At 45.0% G+C, this 19,713-nt stretch overlaps 1 protein-coding gene across 1 annotated transcript in view; it reads left to right on the forward strand.

Moving 5' to 3' along the window:
• LOC121457179 (protoheme IX farnesyltransferase, mitochondrial) overlaps nucleotides 1–19,713 on the forward strand; it is a 108,520-nt gene that overhangs the window by 65,681 nt on the left and 23,126 nt on the right. Inside the window, exon 5 of the mRNA XM_041665925.1 lies at nucleotides 12,599–12,669. Within this exon, the coding sequence (XP_041521859.1) occupies nucleotides 12,599–12,669 (71 nt within the window). The remainder of the gene's footprint in view (nucleotides 1–12,598; nucleotides 12,670–19,713) is intronic.

The following is a 19,713-nucleotide window of genomic DNA, read 5'->3' on the forward strand; positions in this document are numbered from 1 at the left end:
ACACTTAGTGAGGATACATTTCTTTTGTTTTTGTCACAAAATTTGGTTTCCATTTTACACAGATCCCTAAAAAGAAACACCATATCTATCTCTCATATCTTAAGAGATTTAGGGAGACCTGGTAATGATGGCACATGCCTTTAATCCCAGCACTTGGGAGGCAGAGGTCAGCCTGGTCTACAGGGCTAGTTCCACAACAGCCAAGGCTACACAGAGAAACCGTCTCCAAAAGAAAAGAAAAGAAAAAAGAATTGTATCAGATAGGTGAAGTAGAAATATGAAACTCTTCATATCGGGATTTGATGACCAAATACAACATACATAAGCTCTCCAGAGGTTCGTGCTAATAAAAACTGCTGTCACAAATACTTGAAAGGCATTTTCACATGTTTGCCTGGGGCATAGATGACTCTTGCAAAAGGACCTGGGTTCAGTTCCAAGTCCCACAGCAGTCTGTAACTCCAGTTCCCAAGCTTCTGACGCCCTCTACTGGCCTCCATGGGCACTTACACATGCACAGTCAATGCACATAAAAAATAAATCTTAGAGATGTGTGTCTGTTTTACGGAGTTAAATTGATGTTTAGCAGAAAATTGGAAATAAAGTCCTAATATGCCATTTTGTTAAGCTGAGTTAAAACTTACTTAAAGTTACAGAATCATTGAAAACCAGTTGTGAACTTTGGTCCTTAGGGCTTCATCTTTCCTGGCAACACCTAATCATTTGTTTTTATCCACATGTCGAAAAAAAAGCAAGCGTCTTCCCCATTTATTGTTAGCACAAGGCTTGGAAATACTTAGTGTTGATTCAAGCTTTCCCCACACGGGTTGCCTAGCCATACTGCTGTCCACAGTCTTCTCGGCGAGGTGATAAATATACCCTGCGCTTTCTAGGACATCACCCTCATCGAAGGATTCTCTGTGGCTTCTGAGAGAAAAGGCTTAAACCTTGAGGGTTCTGGACAATTACCCAGCATTCCTACCCATCATGCATGACAAATAACTTGCCCTATATAGGAATTCCCAGCCTTCCCACATCTTTCAGTAGGAACTGCCCCCTTCTCAGACATGGGCGGCCCAGCCCAGCGCTCATGTGGACTCAGCTTACCAGCCACAGAGAAGGCAGTTTCAGTCGGCAGGCAGTGAGGCAAGGGAACAAGGGGCAGGGGCAATTGTTAAAGCCTGGTAGGAGTATTCCCTCAGTGACTGTCCTCTGCCACCTGGACTTTCACAAATAGTCTCATATTTTCTTTCTTCTAATGCAAGCATTATTTTATTTTTATTTATTATTTCAAATGAATATTTGTTGCTTTTACTTACTATTGTAGTTTTCCACTAAGAACCACAAGGAAACACATTTTACAATAGACTCTTGAAACTGCTTATTCCTTAACATATATTGTAGTTATTTCAAAATACTTTTAGGGGGTTGAGAAGAGACTTTTTTGGGGATTGTGGGGGAAATGGATAGCAGAGAAATTTTTTTGAGGTTGAAATGTGCTGTGATTGCTACAAGACAGCCTCTCAGAGGTATGAGGAATATAGTAAAAAAGTTGATGTCTCCTAATAATCCAGTCATTTCCCTCTACAGCTTCGTAAGGGTAATGTTTGGGGCAATTTACAGAAAGCAAATATGACCTCCTTTTAGGAGGTTGGTGTGTAGCACAGTGTTTCCTGATATAAAAAAGACTTTCATTCCCCCGCTCCAGCTCCTCCCTCCTTCTGCCCCTCCCCTTCCTCCTTCTGCCCCTCCTCTGCTGCTGCCTAGAATAATCTCTCATAGATGATTAGACAACAGGTGCCAGAAGAGCAAGGCCAGCGGCTTTGTGCCACATGTGCCGAGTGGAGATCCAGTGTCACCCCAGGTTTTGGTGTATCGCCGTGTCCTTCCAGCTGAAATACATACTACAGCTCCTGAGGGATTAAGTGTTTCCTTTGCTTTATAGTACAGAATTTTACAGTGTCTTTGTTTGGGAGTTCTCAGATTGCCTAATGATTTCTCTAGCCTCCCTCCCCACCCACCGTGGCCAGATGTGTCTTACAACAGCATTCGAACCTCTCTCTGCAGGTTGGCCGGTTTCAGTGCACAGCTTTTCTTTATTTAATGATGACATTTAATTGTTTTGTATTTTAGGGAGCCTATTCCGAGTGAAAATGTTGTTCTATTGTTTAATCTCATTACCATGCCTAAGATGCCTGTGTAGTGTCACAGTTGCCGAGAGCTCTGCTAGGATTTTATTCGTTATTCAAGTCTTAGGTCTGTATTAAATCACAACTGGGATAGTACTAGTTGATCACTTTCTAATCTTTTAAAGTTGAGGGGGTTTCTCTTTTGTTTTTGTTTTGCAGCCTCTGTTGGTGCCACTAACTTTGGTGCATTTATTTACTTTTCAAAGAGCCTTGAGACTTCAATACTTTAAGAGTAGACTTTGAGGGAATTACAGCCTTTGGCAGCTGTTTGAATGGAAATTCCTCAGCGTTTTTCTTAGAGATTTTAGAAGGCCCTTAACTAACCTTGAACTCCCCCATTGACAAAGCGTGCTGAGCTGGGAACTCAACTCATTTCCCCTCTCTCAAGAGTTCACCTTGTGCTGACGTAGATAATGCCATTGGACGTGAAGCTGAGACGGGAGGTTGGGATGAGGAAACTTGAGCTTGTTTAGAGGTACAGGAGAATAATCCATTGCTGGAAGACACAAGCTAAATATGCTGAAGGGATGGATCACTGATGCACTGAGTTTCCTGGAAGGCAGGAGACGGGAGTGCCGCCTCAAACGGGGTCACCAGCCATGGGTTGATAGCATTAGAACAGGTTACACATGGTGGTAGGATAAGAGGAGGAGAAAGGAGCCAGCACTCACTAACAAAGAAGGCCCTGACTAGTGTTGGAGGTGGAGGAAGAAGAAAAGCAACAGGTGCCTGAGAGTGACTGGGGAGTGATGAAAGCGTCCTTACAGGCTGGAGCACTGGGCTTGAATGAAGGTGTAATGGTGTTACCCGTGAGCAGTGAGCACCCAGTGGACCCTGGCAAGTGCCCTCCTTCAATGATCCCCCATGGCAGCTTTTCCCAGTAAAATGCTTCTGCATGGGCACAGCTCAGAACGTGAAATCTAGGGAAAGCTAATCGGCCCTACTGTAGGTAAGCGAATCCCACAGGCAGGGACACAGTGTGTGCACCGCTTAGGAAGTACCACGGAAGAGGCAGAAACAGAAGAATCTGGAGATGTGGGTGACTGAGAGCTTTGCAAGCCACGTTGGAGTATTCACTTCATTCCCTGGGTGGGGGGCCCGGCAGAGGAGTTTATGCCGGAAAAGAACATGACCAGCTTTGCTTCTGGAAAGATCGCTGGCTGCTGGCTGCAAAACCAAAGGGAGCAGGGATCCTGAAAGGAAGTGTAGTTGGGGAGAGTGGTGGAAGGAAAGTGTCTAGGAGGGTTGAGTCCAAGGGACAATCTGGGCATGGGATGGTGACTGTATACGATGCCTTTGAGATTAGTTCTGTCTTCTCATGTGACTCAGGGAGAAGAACAGGCTATGATTGCCTAGGTTTCCCTTAAGGCTGGTTTCGGGTTAGATGAGTTTAGAAATTATTGTATTTGGTTAATCTAGAGAGGGGCTGTCTAGGTGTTAAATCAGCTAGGTGGACATGTTTGGTTTGAGTTTTAAGACTGTTTGGTCACGCGATCAGGGTAGGTCTAACTCCTTATCTCCCTGATAACCCTGCAAGACTGGATTTAAAGGTGTGCACCACCACACCTGGCTTGGGTTTATTTTCAGTTACCTTTCTTTTCCCTAAAGAGAAAATGCATGGTCTTTATAGACACTGAAAAATAGAAAAGATAAGAGTAATAAATCATCCTCCCTCACTACTCAGAGACAGGTATTATAAATATTTCCATTTCCTTCCATCTTTTGTCAGAAAGCAGTGTTTACAAATTGAGGTTCCCCTTTGCAGGAATGAAAGGTCACTTTACAGCAGAAGCTCTGAGAGCTAGGCACAGAATGGGCTTTCTTGCTGCTTTTACTCTAGGGCACAGTATTTGCCTTTAATATGGGCTAATTTTTCTTTTGAGTCTTTCTTGTTTGTTTGTTTGTTTGTTTTGAAGGTGAAGCCTTCATGAGAGGTGGCACAGATGACCTGTTCTGAGAGCATTGCCCAGTGACCATGTGTGTGAAAGCTACTTTTGATAAATACCAGATTGCCCACATTTACTAATTCAAAATCCTCATGGGAAAAAACCTCAATGGAAATGAGTCTAGTTTGTTTACTGGAGATAGACCAGTAGGACATTGGTAACAAGGGAAGAGTAAGGGTTAAGCATCTTAACTGGCTTGTAAGAAGAAATGTTATGTGGGTCCTTCTGGGCAAGGTGCCCCTCACTGAACTATTTTTTTAAACATCCCTTTTAATCTGGTCCAAGATTGATGGAGATATTATCTCGGACTGTAAAAAGCTGTGAGCTAGATTGGAATGACAAACACACATTGACAGCTTTTGAGAAGATGGATGGAGAAACAAACTCTTAAACTCCAGCAGACTCCATGGGCTGTTTCTTCTGTGGCCCTTTGGAGGAGTGCTGCTCTCACTATGTAGTGCGGGGAGAGGAGAGTTTTACCTTGTTATCTAGTTGGATATATTCTCTAGCCAGGCTTACAGACATCTCCACAATAAAGGTCTATCATTTTGTGTGTAGAATATAATTAATCATAGCCAAATAGTTTATCCGTTAAACCAAGCTGTATTTCTATCTTGTATCTGTGTGATGTCAACTCACAAGGCTCAGGAACACCACAGGATATGTTGTCTGTGAGAAAGGTTAGTTAGTAAATGTATTTTGTCTCTGAGCATCGACTGTCTGGGTTAACAGAAATTCTGCGCTAAAGTGAAACCGTGGTATGATAGAAAAGCACAGGCACCACTGCCGGCTCTAATAGTTATCATTGTGCGACTGCAAGAGGATAAAACGGTGCCTTTACTGCTCTAGGGCTATTGACTTGACTCCTAAACTGATTACAGTGTAGAAATTCCTATGATTTACTAAAACCCATCAGCTGCTTATGGGGAATACCCTTGCTCCTGTAGACAAGGTCTTCTGTAGGTATAGTGCACACAGAATGAAATGATCTGGTTATTAGCTTTACAGCACATTGTAAATAGCTTTGCCTCTCTGCCTGGCGCCTTGCCGTTTCCTTCGGGGGTTGTGCTTTTCCTTTGCTATATAGAAACCAGCACTTGTGGTTTGCGTGTGAGCAGTGTGTCACTCCACCAGCACCCTCCCTGTGTTTTGAGGACAGTCCCCAAGGCCTGTTGGTTCTGAATCTTTTGTCTTGAGATGAGAAGAGACTCGGCTTCCTATTTGAGATACTGGGATGGGAGACAGAGAGCACTGGTGCCTGCTTCCTGCTTCCTGGAACAAGTTTACCTGCAAGAATAGACAAAGCAGACTGGGACCAGAAGAGTGATGGCTGACATCATCTGGAGGTGACTCTGCCTTTCCTACGAGCAGCTTACACAAGATGCAAGAGCCTGCAGGCCCCTGTTCTCGAGGCTAGCTTGGCTTTTGTTTCCACTGCTGTTCACTCTAGGATGTGAGCAGTACAGCTAATCTTGGGGTTGTTGGAGGGCAGAGAGCCCGTGGCAGAGTGTGACAAAGAAGCCTGGAAACCCGAGGAAGAAAGTTCAGAATGAGAAATGACCAAGTGATTGGTGAATTTCTACTAGGGCGGTGGGGCACAGACTGAGAAGAAAAAAAAAAAAAAAAAACTTCTGAGTCTTCTGAGAATTTAACCTAGACAGAAAATAAGTTGTTTCCTGTGGGGCAAGTGAGGAATGTTCGGAGTCTCTCTTTCCTCATGGTCCTGGGACACTGGAGACACACACAGGAGGCTTTCAGCTAAGCTAGAGAAGGGGGGTGAGGACCTTGCCAGATCTCTGCTCACTAGAATCCGCATTGTTCTCGCCTCTCATTTTCTTTCTCCCTCATGTCGTTCTGTGGCCACTGGCAGTGAGAAAGAAGCTGGTCATATTTCCCTGGGCACTCACCGCCTTGTACTATCCTAGGGAAAGAGTCTCAGCTGGTCCAGTTTAGATCAGGTTAGCTCTCAGGGGACCCGTCACTGTGTTGGGAAGTGAGGAGAAGTGAGGTCCTGTGGCCACACAAACCCTGAGCAGAACCTTCTACTAAAAGAGCATTTCGGGCCCAGAGGGAGACCAGTGCAGCTGTCTGGAGTGCGCTCTCTCCAGCATGGCACTCTCAGTGCGCTTTGGACTCTCCTGGGTACAGCTCATCGTCTTTGTCTTTTATTGCATGGTCCATAAATTTGACCCTCCAACTCTGAGGTGTTTGACTAGGAACTGGCCTCTGCTGAATCATCGAGCTCCTCCCTGTCACTCTTCTCTGGTGGAGCCATACAGGGCAGCAGCCACCTCCACAGCATTCACGTTTTGGTAGGTGGAGCAAGGAACCTGGGGGTGACATAGAGCGTGTGGGAGTGTGGCCATACTCTGTATGCCATACTTCCCACTCCATATATGGGACTCAAACATCCGCAGCATCTTGAAAGCAGTCTCCCTTGGGTGTCAAGGAAACCGTATGTTCTGAGCATGTATATCACATTTGTCTTACTATATGCAACATCGAGTTGACTGCTTCAGAAATAGTTAAAGCCAAGTTAAATGATAACGGGATAGACAAAAGTTATAAACCCCAGGGAAACGTGAGTAGACAGCGGCTGCTGTATGTCAGGCTACAGTCTGACTGCTAAAGCGTGTACACTTTCATCTGAACATACTCTGCTCTGTGGATATCTAAACCAGAGCAATGACCACGACCCCAGAAATGCATGGAAAACAGAATCAGGCAGCTTGAGCTCTGATCCCTTGGTGTGCAGAAGGGGTGTCATGCCTTCACGGAAATAAACTCTAAGTCTTGGTTAGTGTGGAATTTCTGCCCAATGTTGCTTGTCCTTAGAAATTGCAGCCTTCATGGAGTCCAAAGCTGCTGCCAGTTTGTGGCACCCCAGAGTTCCCTGCTACTTTCTGGACCCAATTGTTATCTCTGGATGGCTGTCTCTTTAGAAATACAGAAACCATTTCATCTTCCCTATCCAGATGAACTGATTCATGAAAATTCCTGCATCATGAGAAACACATGTATATACCCATGCATAGAGTTCAGGTCCCCAGAATACGACCAGTTTCTATATCATGTTAGAATAATACCTTACATATATTGACATAACATAATTTGTGATTGAAATACTCATGAGTCCTGTGGAATGAGATTAATATACATATTTCAGTTCAAAAAGAGAAAACATTTCAAATGCCTAAAAAATGAATTTAAAAATTTGGGACTGGGTAGGTGATAAGAACATTTACAACAGAACCTTTTAACATGAAACTGGCTAATTCTACATAGAATGTGGATTCTGATAGGAAAGCATTGTAAATGCTTACAAATTGCCCATCACTTTTTACTGGATATAACAGTCTGTACATATAAGCATTATTTGCACTAGTGGTTCATTGAGTACTCATTTACTGTTTCTCTTTAACATTTAAATCTTATATTCACATCTCAAGAAGTCTGTTACTTGGATTAATAAGTAATGAAAATCCAAAGACTCTTTAAAACCATTTTTAATTGCATGCATGTGCATGGGTGTGCAGTACCACCTGTCTACCATGGGACAGTTCGTGAGACTGGCAAGGGGCTGGAGATTGAAACACACACACGGGGGGAGGGGTCATCCTTGAAACAAGAATGCCCCCTTTATTGTATTCCAGGGCAGCTTATATAGGGCTCTCCTTGACTAATGGCCATGCCCTAGCTCTTGGGACTTTTCAGCTGCTAGCCCATCAGAAACCACTCCCCTGCAATCAGGAACTCATAAGGGTCTTATTGTTCAGAGCAGCTGCAAGCATACTAAAACGAGTTTACTCTGGCAGGCAAGGGATCACAGAAAATTCAGGGTCTGAGGGTCTGCAGTCCCCAACACATGGGTATTTGCAATGCCTATAGAGGTCAAAAGCATTGGCCCCGTAGAGCCAGTTTATTGGTGGTTGTGAGCCATCTGCTACAGATGCTAGGACCTTGAACTTGGGTCCTCTGCAAGACCAGTACATGCACTTAACTACTGCATCTCCTCTTCAGCTCCAATCATTTAAATAGAAGCCATGTTGAGAGTAAGGGCAGACACCCATGTCAATAATAATTTGATCAGAATGTCAGACCCACTATGAATAACATAAGGAATATAGAGGGATCAGCTCCTCTGCAATCTGAGTGTTGATCAGATTAATGTAGGGCTATTTTGCTTGGTGCTGGGTCCATAAGCAAAGCCATGATCAGGAAAGAAGAGGAACAGCGTGGAGTCTGGAACACAATGACAAGTGAGGTCAAACTGAACCATCTGGACTCCTGCAAGCAGCTGCCACTAATGCTCCAGTGACCTGCAGAAGAGCTGGTACATTTTGCCAGCGAGCAGCACACAAACTTGGCCCAGGATCCTCAGAAGCTGGAAGAACTCAGAAACCGGCTGCAGCCTGAGGAGTTCTGGCAGGAGCTGGAGAAGCTGCAGGCCTGGTACTGCTGGAAGCCAGCAGCTTGGCCACCAGATCTACAACTGAGTGTGAGCTACAAATAGCACCTGACACCATACCAGCTTTCCAAGAATCAACATGGCTGCTGCTTCTAAGTCTCACTCAAGCCCTGTAGCGGTCTCTAACCTACAGCTATGCAGGAAGAGACTTTGAGCGGTGTAGTTCCAGTATAAGTAAACCAACATCAAATAGAGCCATCATAGTTCATCCCTCTGAGCATGACCCTCAGATGCAAAAGGACCATAGCAAACTATCATTTATGCTACTACATTCACCACACAAAGGCACTACTGTCTCCCCCAAAGGGGGGAAAAACATTATTTGTCTTTGGGTACTACCCATTGTCTTCAAGCCTTTTGGCTTCTTGATACTGCATGATTTATAGTAACTAAGATGTGAGAAGCAAGCCAGGAATCAACATTTGAGAGACTTTGGATTTGACGGGGGCAGGGGGTTGAGTATCCAAGATAGGGTTTCTCTATAGCTTTGGAGCCTGGAGCCTGTCCTGGAACTTGCTCTGTAGACCAGGTTGGCCTCAGACTCAGAGAGATCCGCCTGCCTCTGCTAAGCGCTGGGATTAAAGGCATGCGCCACCACCACCCAAGAAGACTTTGTATTTTTAAAGAGATGTTAGATATTTTAAAGAGGTTGAACTCTTAAGATTTTGAGTGAATTTTTAAAGACTGTGGGACTTCCTAAATTTCTTAAATAGCTCAGAATACAATTTTGCGTGGTTTGTTTTTGGTTTTTTAAGATAGGGTTTCTCCATGTAGCTTTGGCTGTCTTGGACCAGGCTGGTCTCAAACTCACAGAGATCCTCCTGCCTCTGCCTCCCAGGTGCTGGGATAAAAGGCATGCCCCACCACACATGACCTTTGCTTGATTCTCCATGTGTGTGTCTTGGTTGTTTTTTGTCATCTTAACAAAAGCTAGAGTTATCTCAAAGATGAATCTCCGTTGAGAAAATGCCCCATCAGATTGGCCTCTTGATTAAGTATTGATTAAGAGCTGGTGCCCTTCCTGGGCAGTACTCCTGGGTGTTATAAGAAAGCTTAGTAAGAGCCAGGGGAGCAAGCCAGGAATCCGTGCTCCTCTATGGTCTGTACTTCCTTTCCTGCCTCCAGGTTGCTGGCTTGAGTTCCTGCCTCAGCTTCCCTCAGTGATGGAGTATGAACCAAGAGCTGTAAATTGAAATGAACCCTCCTCCCCCCCAGCTATTTTTGCAAGCGGTGTTTGATCTCAGCAATAGACAGCAAACTGAGACAGAAATTGGTACCAGAAGTAGAGTATTGCTGTAACAGACCTGACTGTCGTACTTTGGGGGTGGCGGAAGTGTTTGGAACCTGGGGCTGGAAAGGCCTTTGCTCGGAGCTTAATGAGCTGTTGCGGGAACTCAGAAGATCTGAGTACTGATGCAATATTTCAGGAGGAAGCAAAGACTATCAAGACTGTTTGTTGAGATTATTGACTACGGATTTGTGGCAGTGAAACCTTTGCTTTACTGGGACAATAGATGGTGATTACCTGGGCTGAAAAATCAGCTTTGATTATAAGAAACACACATCATTGAGGTAAAATCTGGGGTATTTTCTCAAGCACAGTACACAGACACTGTGACTGAGTGGGACAAGACTGCGTCTCATACTGGCAGCTAAACTTGGTCTGCCAGGTGGTCATTTTGAAAGGCAAGAAGGGGTGGTAGAAAGTAACTGAGACTTGGCACTGGAAGAGGCCAGGAGAGGTGGTTGGTAAAAGTGCCACAGCCTGAGTTACAGTGGAAACACTAGGATTACAGGGGTCATGGAGAGAAATTGACTCTTGACACCATGTAGCAGGGTCATAGTCCTTAAGGGTGCCTAGAGAGGTTACTGATGCAGGTGCGGCCTGTGGAGACCCTGGCATATTGCAGTCAACGGGACTATGGGAAGAGGGCCAAGGGCATGGCAGGTATGGATTGGAGCTGACCTGAGCCCATGAGACAAGCTTTGTGTGCTTAGGATGGCAGAGCCTGAGGGGGGTGAGCTTCTTCGGCACTTTGAAGCCCAAAACATTATGAGTGAATTCCAGACGTAAGACACTGAGCTGCAGGATTTAATTTACACTGTTGGAGTTCAGTTTTCATTTGATTTGTTTGTAACTGTGTCCCGATTCTTCATCCTTAGAGTGCAAAGTATGTAACTTAATTTTGAGTTTATAGGAATACTTGAGAGACTTTAGATTTTAAAGAGATTTTAGGTAGGCTGAACGTTGAAAGTGTTTGAGTTTTTAAAGACTGTGGCTTTCAAAAGCTGGGATATGTTTTATATTGTAATGTTGCTATGAGTATGAGATCTTGGATATAAACAAGAAAGAAAAGATAATTGATATGTCAAGGTAACAAGTGGTCACTTGTCCTGCTTGGTTTTTGTTTGTTTATTTTTTATTTTGTTTTTTGTTTTTGTCAACTTAGCACAAACTAGTGCTATCTGGGAAGAAAAACCTCACTTGAGAACTGCTCCCATCAGACTGCCTGCAGGCAAGTCTGTGAGGCATTTCGATGACTGATGTAGGAGGACCCAGTGTACTGTAGGTAGTATCCCTTCTGGGCTGGTGTTCCTATGTAGTTTAAGAAAGCAGATTGAGCCAGCCATGGGGAGCAAGTTAGTAAGCAGCATTTATCCGTGGGCTCTGCTTCAGTTCTTGCGCTCAGGATCCTGTCTTGGCTTCCTTCCCTCCGTAATGGAGTGGGACCAGAGCATTGTGAGCTGAAATAATCCCCCTGCCCCCAAGCTGCTTTTGGACGTGGTGTTCAGCACAGCAGTGGAGAGCACACTAAGACATGTGTGCTTGTCGGAGGCGGTGTCAGGTGGCTCCTGTGAGTACCCCAGCCCTTCCTACACTGCCCTCAGCAGCAGTGTTTCCCCCTAATCTGTAGAGAGCTCAGAGTGCAGAGCCTAGGATTTGGAGCTACAGTTTGCACACATGTTCATGTGATTCCTATCACCGAAGTAGACTCGGACCAGACGTTCCTGAAATCTGTTAAACACGTTTTTCTTGAAAAAAAGAAAAAGATTTCATGCTCAAATAAGTTTTGGAAACACTGAGTAAGCAGCATTAATTAGATTTATTCATGTTAGTATTTTCAGACTCCTTATCGCACTAATATGATTTGACCATTAAGTCATTGTGGGAGCAGCTCTCAGGGTTATTAAGGAACATGGCTGGAGATAGACTAACTTCTATTGAATTATCGTTTCTTCTACTGATTTGCTTCAAGCACATTTAGTCAAAGATTTTCTGAAATACCTCAATCAGATTTTAGATTACTGTTATACCCCTAAAGTTGACAAGTTGGCTCTGATAACATATTATAGAACGTATTTATACAGTTTATCAGGGGTTTGGAAAATGAGTCTTGAAAATTTCTTGGGCATTGCCTTTGACAGGCAACAGCAAAAATCGCACTTTAGTGTATGGCAGGCTGTTGAGTGTTGTCTAGGCTGGGATGCTGCAAGCCTTATGATCATGGCCCTGTTGGAACACATGAAATCCAACCTGTGCCCAGTAGAGCAAAAGGTTCAAAATCACAGTCTCTCCTCAGTTCTTTCCCTGGGCGCCTAATCCCTCCTGATCCAGTAGGCCAGTGCTGATGGCGGATGCACGGGTCTACAGTGTGTGAAGGACTCTGCTGCTTTAAACCTGGAACAATGGCTTTAGTGGTTGTGACTGTGTGTTTAGCAGTTTTAAAGAGAACAAAAATACACATTCTTGACAGTACATTTTTTAAAAATTTGTTTTTCCCAGAGAATTTGTCTCTAAGAAATGACAAAATTCATGTTATCTAAATTGAGATGAGAAGTGGGTGGGAGATCCTGGGTCTGGTCTCCAGCAGCATCCCATCCCCAAAAAAGACGGGAGGAGGGCAGAGTTTACCGAGGAAAAGCTTCAGTGCCAAAGCAGAGCTGGTTCCAATGATGTTTAATACCTGCTGTCTTCTTTCTCTTTCTCTTCACAGTTTTTTGAGGTGCCATTTGACTCGAACATGAATAGAACAAAGAACAGGCCCCTGGTTCGCGGACAGATCAGGTAAATCGTGACTCTTCTCCATTCTCGGATAGTCATTGACTTGTTCATCCTGAAGCTTGTTGAACTGTTGTCCACTCAGCTAGGTCCCACGACCTATCTAGTCTCGGGTTCTTGGCCTCACTGACAGCGTCAGATATGAGTTTACTCAAACAATGGGCCTCAAATCCGGTCAAAAATGCTGGCTACTCTCATCATATTTGCGCCGCTATTGTACCAGTATCAGGCAGGCAGGCCGCTGTTGTAGCTGTCCGGGTTCGTTGCTGGGTAAGACTGGTGATTGCTTTCCTTCTCCAGCAGCGTGTGCAGCCCCTTCCAGCCAGGTGAGCCGTGTCAGTCAGTCCTCCAGCCATGTGAGCCCTGTCAGTCAATCCTCCAGCATGTGTGAGCAGTGCCTGTCAGTCCTCCAGCTGTGTGTGCAGTGTCAGTCAGTCCTCCAGCCATGTGAGCCCTGTCAGTCAATCCTCCAGCGTGTGTGAGCAGTGCCTGTCAGTCCTCTAGCCGTGTTAGTGTCAGTCAGTAAAGGTGAAGCATCCCCTTGAGTACCAGCTAGATTTCTTCATGTTCTATACTATAAGTAAATGATGTCTTTAGCAATGGGGTCTTGCCCTTAGGTTGTAGAGAATAACCAATAGCATTGGCAGTTTAGTGTCGGGGGGGCGCTATTGGGACTCCTTTGGTCAAATACTCAAAAAGGTGTAACTCATTAATGGTACTGAGGATTTTACTTGGTAGTATAATATGTCTAGTTGGGACATTGTCTTCCCCAATAGACAGTAAGTCCATTTAAGTTATATATATGGAAGCTTCTACAGCAGTAGGTTCCACTGTGGCTTCCCAAAGGCTTTTAGTGTTAGTTATCTTACCCTGTCTTTCCTGCTCGCTCTGTCCTCCCATCTTCTTCCCCATGAGCTCCTCCTGATTTCCTATTCTTCCCTTTATAATAGGATATTATATTTCCCATTCCATAGAAGATACCCAGAAAATGGCTTGGTTTTGTTGTTGTTGTTGTTTGTTTGTTTGCTTGTTTACTGCACTTAGCAACAGGACTGTCATAGACTCTGGGGGCAGTAATGATCAAGGTAACAATTCTGTGTCTTACAGGATACCCACTTCTTAAGCATCTTATATAATGTGCCAGACACTGCATAGGGACCAATTCTAGGTGATGTGTAAACACAGAAAGGGGTATCTAACCCAAGCACAGGACCTCCCTCTTGTTTCATCTACCCTGTTTATTCTTCTGTATAAATCGCTGTTCTGGGCCCAGAGCTTTGGAGATCTCTGTCTGGTGCCCTGCAGGCGTGGCAGGCTGTGTGTTACCATCTCTCCTTTTTCCTTACCTTTCTTCATTTGTTTTCTAAACCAGGCAACTGGAGGCAGCCTTGAACTTTCTATTAACCCTGTCTGTTATTTACTATTTCCTGGTCTTTTAGCCTCCTGGACTGTCCTGGAATCTGTGTCCTGTTGTCCATGCCTGTTGCCAAGGACCACCTTCAGCTCGGTGCAGGTTGCTCAGCAGCCTGGCTGGCTTCCCTGCCTTTATCATCCTTTTCTTTTGCTTCTACTCAGCTGGCAGATGCATCTTCCTTAAATGATCATACTGCTTCTGGCCTAAAACCTTTTTACAAAATGTAATTAGACAAAATGTTTTGTTTCTTTACTGTGTTGCCCGAGGTCTTTTCTCAGTGTACTTCTTTGCAGGCCTCCCAGCCTCATCCTGAGTGCTGTGGTCTCTTGTTTTCATGTGCCCTCACTCTCTCCAGTCTGCCAGGCATGCCAGCTGTGTCCCCTGTGACCCGAGAACAACCTTGTCTCTGGTGCTGTAGGCTTTGTCATGCTGCTGTCGTTGCTTTTAGTGCATGTTGCTGTCACAGCACTGCTCAGTACTGTCTACTGATTCCCTGTGAGACCACAGTGCGGTAGAGACCATGTGATGTGCCGGTGAACATAGCCAACTAAGACAAAGCATGCATAGCACATGTGGCCGAGTGCTGATGACTGTTGTCTTCATTGGGTTTTCTATGGCTGCAGTAAAACACCATGACCTAAAACAACTTTGAGAGCAAGGGGCTTATGTTATCTTAATTTGCCTGTCACCCTCCATCACTGGGCAAGTCAGAGTGGAACTCAAGGCAAGAACAGATACAGAGGCCATGGAACAATGCTTGCTGGCTTGCTCCTCTTGGCTTACTCAGCCCGCTTTTGTAGACAACCCAAGACCACCAAGCCAGTGGTGGCAGCACTCACAGTCAGTAATCAAGGCATTACCCTGGGGCCTTGCCTACAGGTCAGTCTATAGACATTTTCTCATGTAAAAGTCCTTCCTCCCAAATGACTCTAGCTTATGTGAAGTGTGCTAAAACTAGCCAGCGCACCAGCACAGCAATGATGAGTTGTAACATGGAGGGTTGCCTGGCTTGTTTGTTTGGGTTTCTGTCCTGCCCAGTTTCCCACAGCTGTTTAGCCCCAAAGAAAATCACACATAGGTCTCCATAAATTATAAGCTGATTGGCCCATTAGCTCTAGCCTCTCACTGGCTAACTCTCACATCTTGATTAACCCATTTTTCTGATCTACGTTAGCCATGTGGCTCAGTACCATTTTTCAGTGGGGCAGATCACATCCTGCTGCTTCGGTGGTCTGGGCAGGAGAGGGAGGAATCAACTTCCTCCTTCCCAGAATTCTCCTGTTCTCATTACTTCATTTTTACTTCCTGTCTGGCTTTCCCGCCTATATTTCCTGCCTGGCCAGTCAGCGTTTATTTATAATATGATTGACAGAATACAGACAATTCTCACGCACCAATGAGCAGATGTAAAAATGTATGAACAGAGACGGACAGGCAGTAGAGAACAGAATCTCCCAGGCCAGAGAAATGCAGAAGTCTAGATATTTCTTGATTCCCTAACATTTTGGTCAAACAAGCACACATGACATAGACTGGCAAGGCCCTGAGAAGTTTGGGAGTGAAGAATGAATAAATGAGCTTTAAGACTAAGGAAGGTGAGCATACACAAGATGGCAAAGCAGGTCGAGGTGCTTGCTGCCAAACATAACCACCTCAGTACAATCCCCTGGGTCCACATGGCAGAAAGAGAACTGATTCCCACAAGTTATCCTCTGACCTCCACAAGCATACTGTGACACACACACACACACACACACACACACACACACATTAAATAATAAATAACAGGTATATAAATCGACTAAGAGGAGTGCACCTTGAAAAACCAATAGAATTCCGATTTGCAGTGTTAAGCCAAGACAGCCCTAGACACAATGGACAGTGTAGAGCAGATGGCATACACTAGGGAACAAGGAACAGGATGATATGAGGTGAAAGTAGGAGAAACCATGGCAAGAACTAATTTGGATTAGCTGTAACCTGGGAAGCCAGGAGCCAGTCCTAAGTGTGGGACGCTGGGGCCGAGTATCCACAGGAGGGAGAAAAATGGAGGCCTATTACATGTCCCAGATGATCTAGTGACAGCTAGAAGCAGGAAGGCGGGGAGAGGGAGTGCTGAGTTTTAATGTTGAAGCTTCTCTATGACATGGCTCTGCACTACGTTTGTCAGGTCCTGCAGCTTTACCTGCAGGTCTCAGGTAACCCAGGAGGTGGAGGAGCCTAGAAGAATTAGGACATGATTGCAGGGACTTTGTGGGTCTAGTGTGGGACCCACAAACCAGGCAGCCCACCACCAGGCAGAAGGATAACTCCTCGTCACTTAGGCAGGAGGGTGTCCACAGGCAGCCCTCCTCAGTGCAGGCCTCCTGCTGGCCAAATGCTGAGTGCTGACCCACTCCGCCTTTGCTTCTGCTCTGCCTGCAGCTTCACTAGCCCAGGCTCCAGCTTTAGTGAGCACAGACAGTGTTCCCTAGACTTGTGTGGACATAACCTGTGTGTCCCTTATGGATGACGTCAGGGATTTTGAAGGATAATTTAGAGTCTAATAATTTCATCTATATAAACTGAATACATTGTGGGACTGGGCTTCACGCACTTCAAGATGAAAGTGCACCCAGGCCTGAGACAGCCTTAGCAGCCCAAGTGCTGCTGCCTGTCCTTAGAATGTGCTGTGTTTTGTGCAGCTTGTTTACCTGGGGAGAGGGTGACACTGTATATTGTTGATACATAAGGAGTATTAAGTTAATTTATTATTTTTTAAAGTAATGAAAACATACTCTTTATATTTTAAACATGGAAATTTTCTATATCTTTTTCATTAGAATCAAAAAGGGAAATAGAGCTGAAATAGTCTAATGAGAATAAAACTTTACAAAATTATATTCTTTGTCTCCCCTTTCCAAGAAAGTACAGAGGGCAGTACTTCAGTTTTAATTATTTCCAGTGGCCTGTATAAATGTCTGTGCTCGACCCTAGGGTTCCTGGCACCAGAAAAGGCCACTTCCTTTATTGTTCTGCTATCACTTACCATTTAAAAAGAATTTTTTAAAAACAATTGTTCATCTTAACCCATTTGGAAAATACTACCTCCATTTTCTGCGTTAGTGTCCTTATGTCAAGATGGGTGCCTGAACTCATCTTAAAACATACAGGCATGGTTCTTTGCCACCCGAGTATCTTTCCTGGGCCTGCTGTGCCTTGCAATAGCACAGGTACTTAATAGACACATCTTTACATCTTCTCTGTGTTTCCTGTGGAAACACTTGACCCTGTGGCTTTCTGCTTTTTCCTTCAGCTCTGGGGCCATTGTGGCGGAATTATTTATCAGACTCTTTAGTGGCATAGGGACCACCATATGACTTGAGCACATCACTCAGGAAGTGTCTCAGATGCACATGAAGCCTCCCGGAGTCACGGCGCTCTTGCCTAAAGAGCTCTTGCATCTGCCTAGAAGGAAGTCTGCAGAGAAGTGCTCCAGGGGCTTCATAATGGAGCTGTCTTAACCTCGCTGTCATCTCCATGAGTGTAGCCCTGTTGGAGCCAAACCACTGCAGCTTTTCCCCTGGGAACATGTGATCCCTGGCTTCACATTGACCACTTCTATTGGCAATTGGTGTTTGTCATTTACAAAGTTAAGAGATGGTTTGCGTCCAAGGTCTATGGGGCTCAGTTTTTCTATTCTCACTAGCAGATTGTTTCTTCCTATCCCTTATGTCACACAAGTGTCCTTGAACTGCCCGATCGAGTGAGGCCCCATCTCCGTGCACACTGGTCCTAAAGGATAAAATGGATTCAGTAGTTCAAGGTGCCTGGAGGGGCGATGTGAAGTGAATATCCCCAATATTTTTTCCGAAGATTGACTTCAGTTCCTGTGAGGATAGGAACAAGCAGTTGTCCACAGTCCTAGGATCTGTGGGAGGAGCTGTTGGGAACTGGCTTGTCCTCCAGGTTCTGCCCAGTGCTGCTGAGAGCGGGTCATTATGCCCAGACTCATGCTGAGACCTCTCCCAGGACTCTTCAGCCATGTGCTCCCTGGGGTCTCCTCTCTGGCTTAGTGCCTGGACATATTAACTTCTCTCTCCTACACAGACTTCCGCCGGCCGGTTGTGTGCAGTGGTTTCTCCTCCTTGGAGAGAGCATCCCCCTTAGCATTTGTGTGCAGCTGACTTCCCGTCTCCAGCCGCCTCTGTTTCTCTCTGCATCACACTGTATTTTGCTCTCTGCCAACCCACTGCACCCCGTTCTCACTTAAATTCATGCATTCCTGAAATGACCAGCTCGGCCCTAGCCCCCAAAGTCTTCAGTTCAATTCTCTAAGTAGAAAGCTTCACCTCCATTAGAAAAAAACTTGGTAACCAAAGTTTGAGCCTGGTAGTTCACCCCTAAGCCAGATCAGACCTGGAGCAACAGAAAAGCGAACAGTAGCCGTTGACCATTCGAGATGCTCAGAGGACACCGAGGCCGCCTGTGCCTAGGAAGTTTACACCTAACGTCAGTTTATGCTTGGTCAGCTGTTCATCTCAGGCCCGGGTCCACATGAGAATTCTGAAGTTGCAATCTACCTCTCCCGCTTCAGGACATGTTTATGTCAAATCCTGTCACCACTTCATACTCAAGACTTAAAGGGCTTTTGTTTGGTTGGTTGGTTAGTTGGTTGGTTGGTTGGTTTTGGTTTTTTGAAACTATGCAGCACCTGCTGTCCTAGAATTCACTTTGTAGACCGGGCTGGTCTCAAACTCAGAGATTCCTCAGTCTCTGCCTCCCAAATATCGGGACTAAAAGTGTGCACCACCACACCGGCTGAAACTTCTTAAACTTAGCAGTAGCTGCGTTTCTTTTGCCTAGGAGGCTAAGGCTTACCTCCTCTCCCTTCTCCTCTCTTTCGTCTGGCAGGTCTTCCCCAGCATTGTTTCAGTGTTTTGTCAAGGTTGAAGCTGTTTTTTCGAGAGTACAGAGGGATGTAGAAACTTGTAATCTACTGTCTTCATCAAACTTGAACTTCTCCAGTTTAAACTTCCAGTGTGCCTATATGAGTGGTATAGTTCAGTGATGCCCCTGTCCCTGGTGCCCCGTTAAATTCATATTTCTTAATAGCACCAAAGCCTATTGTTTCTTGTAAATGTTTTCGAATTCTCCCTTTTATTCCCACTCATCAGAATGTATTGATTACCTGTGGTGTTAACAGCGTGGTGTGCTTTGTTCGTGTGATGCTGAAAACATCATAAAGTGGGCAGAGAAACTGGATGTGCAGACTGCTTAGCAGACAGGGCTGGGCAGCCCCAGAGTGCTTGCTAAATGAAATTAATAAATTGGTGTGAACAGGAAGGTCTGAGTAATCATAGCAGACACAGAGAAGGACAGAGTATACACAGCATGCTTCCTGGCAAGGGTCCCTGGACTAAGCCTTTCTTCCTGTTACTTTGAAAAACATCTGTATTTTGATTGCATCTCCTTTGAATTTTCCATTTTCCAGCTTGGTGATGCTGACAGAAATAATAGATGTCAACATTAGTTTTTCCAAGTTAATGGATCAGATGAGGGTGATCCATGATGTGTAAGCTTAGGTGTGGGCTGTAAGCAGGGGAGATTGCCCGATAAGAGCTGAGCGCAAGGGTATTTGGAAAGGATAAATGGAA

The sequence above is a fragment of the Microtus oregoni genome, unplaced genomic scaffold, assembly GCF_018167655.1.
Source record: "Microtus oregoni isolate MIOR12 unplaced genomic scaffold, Mior012 000015F_ref0000493, whole genome shotgun sequence".
Classification (NCBI taxonomy): Eukaryota; Metazoa; Chordata; class Mammalia; order Rodentia; family Cricetidae; genus Microtus; species Microtus oregoni.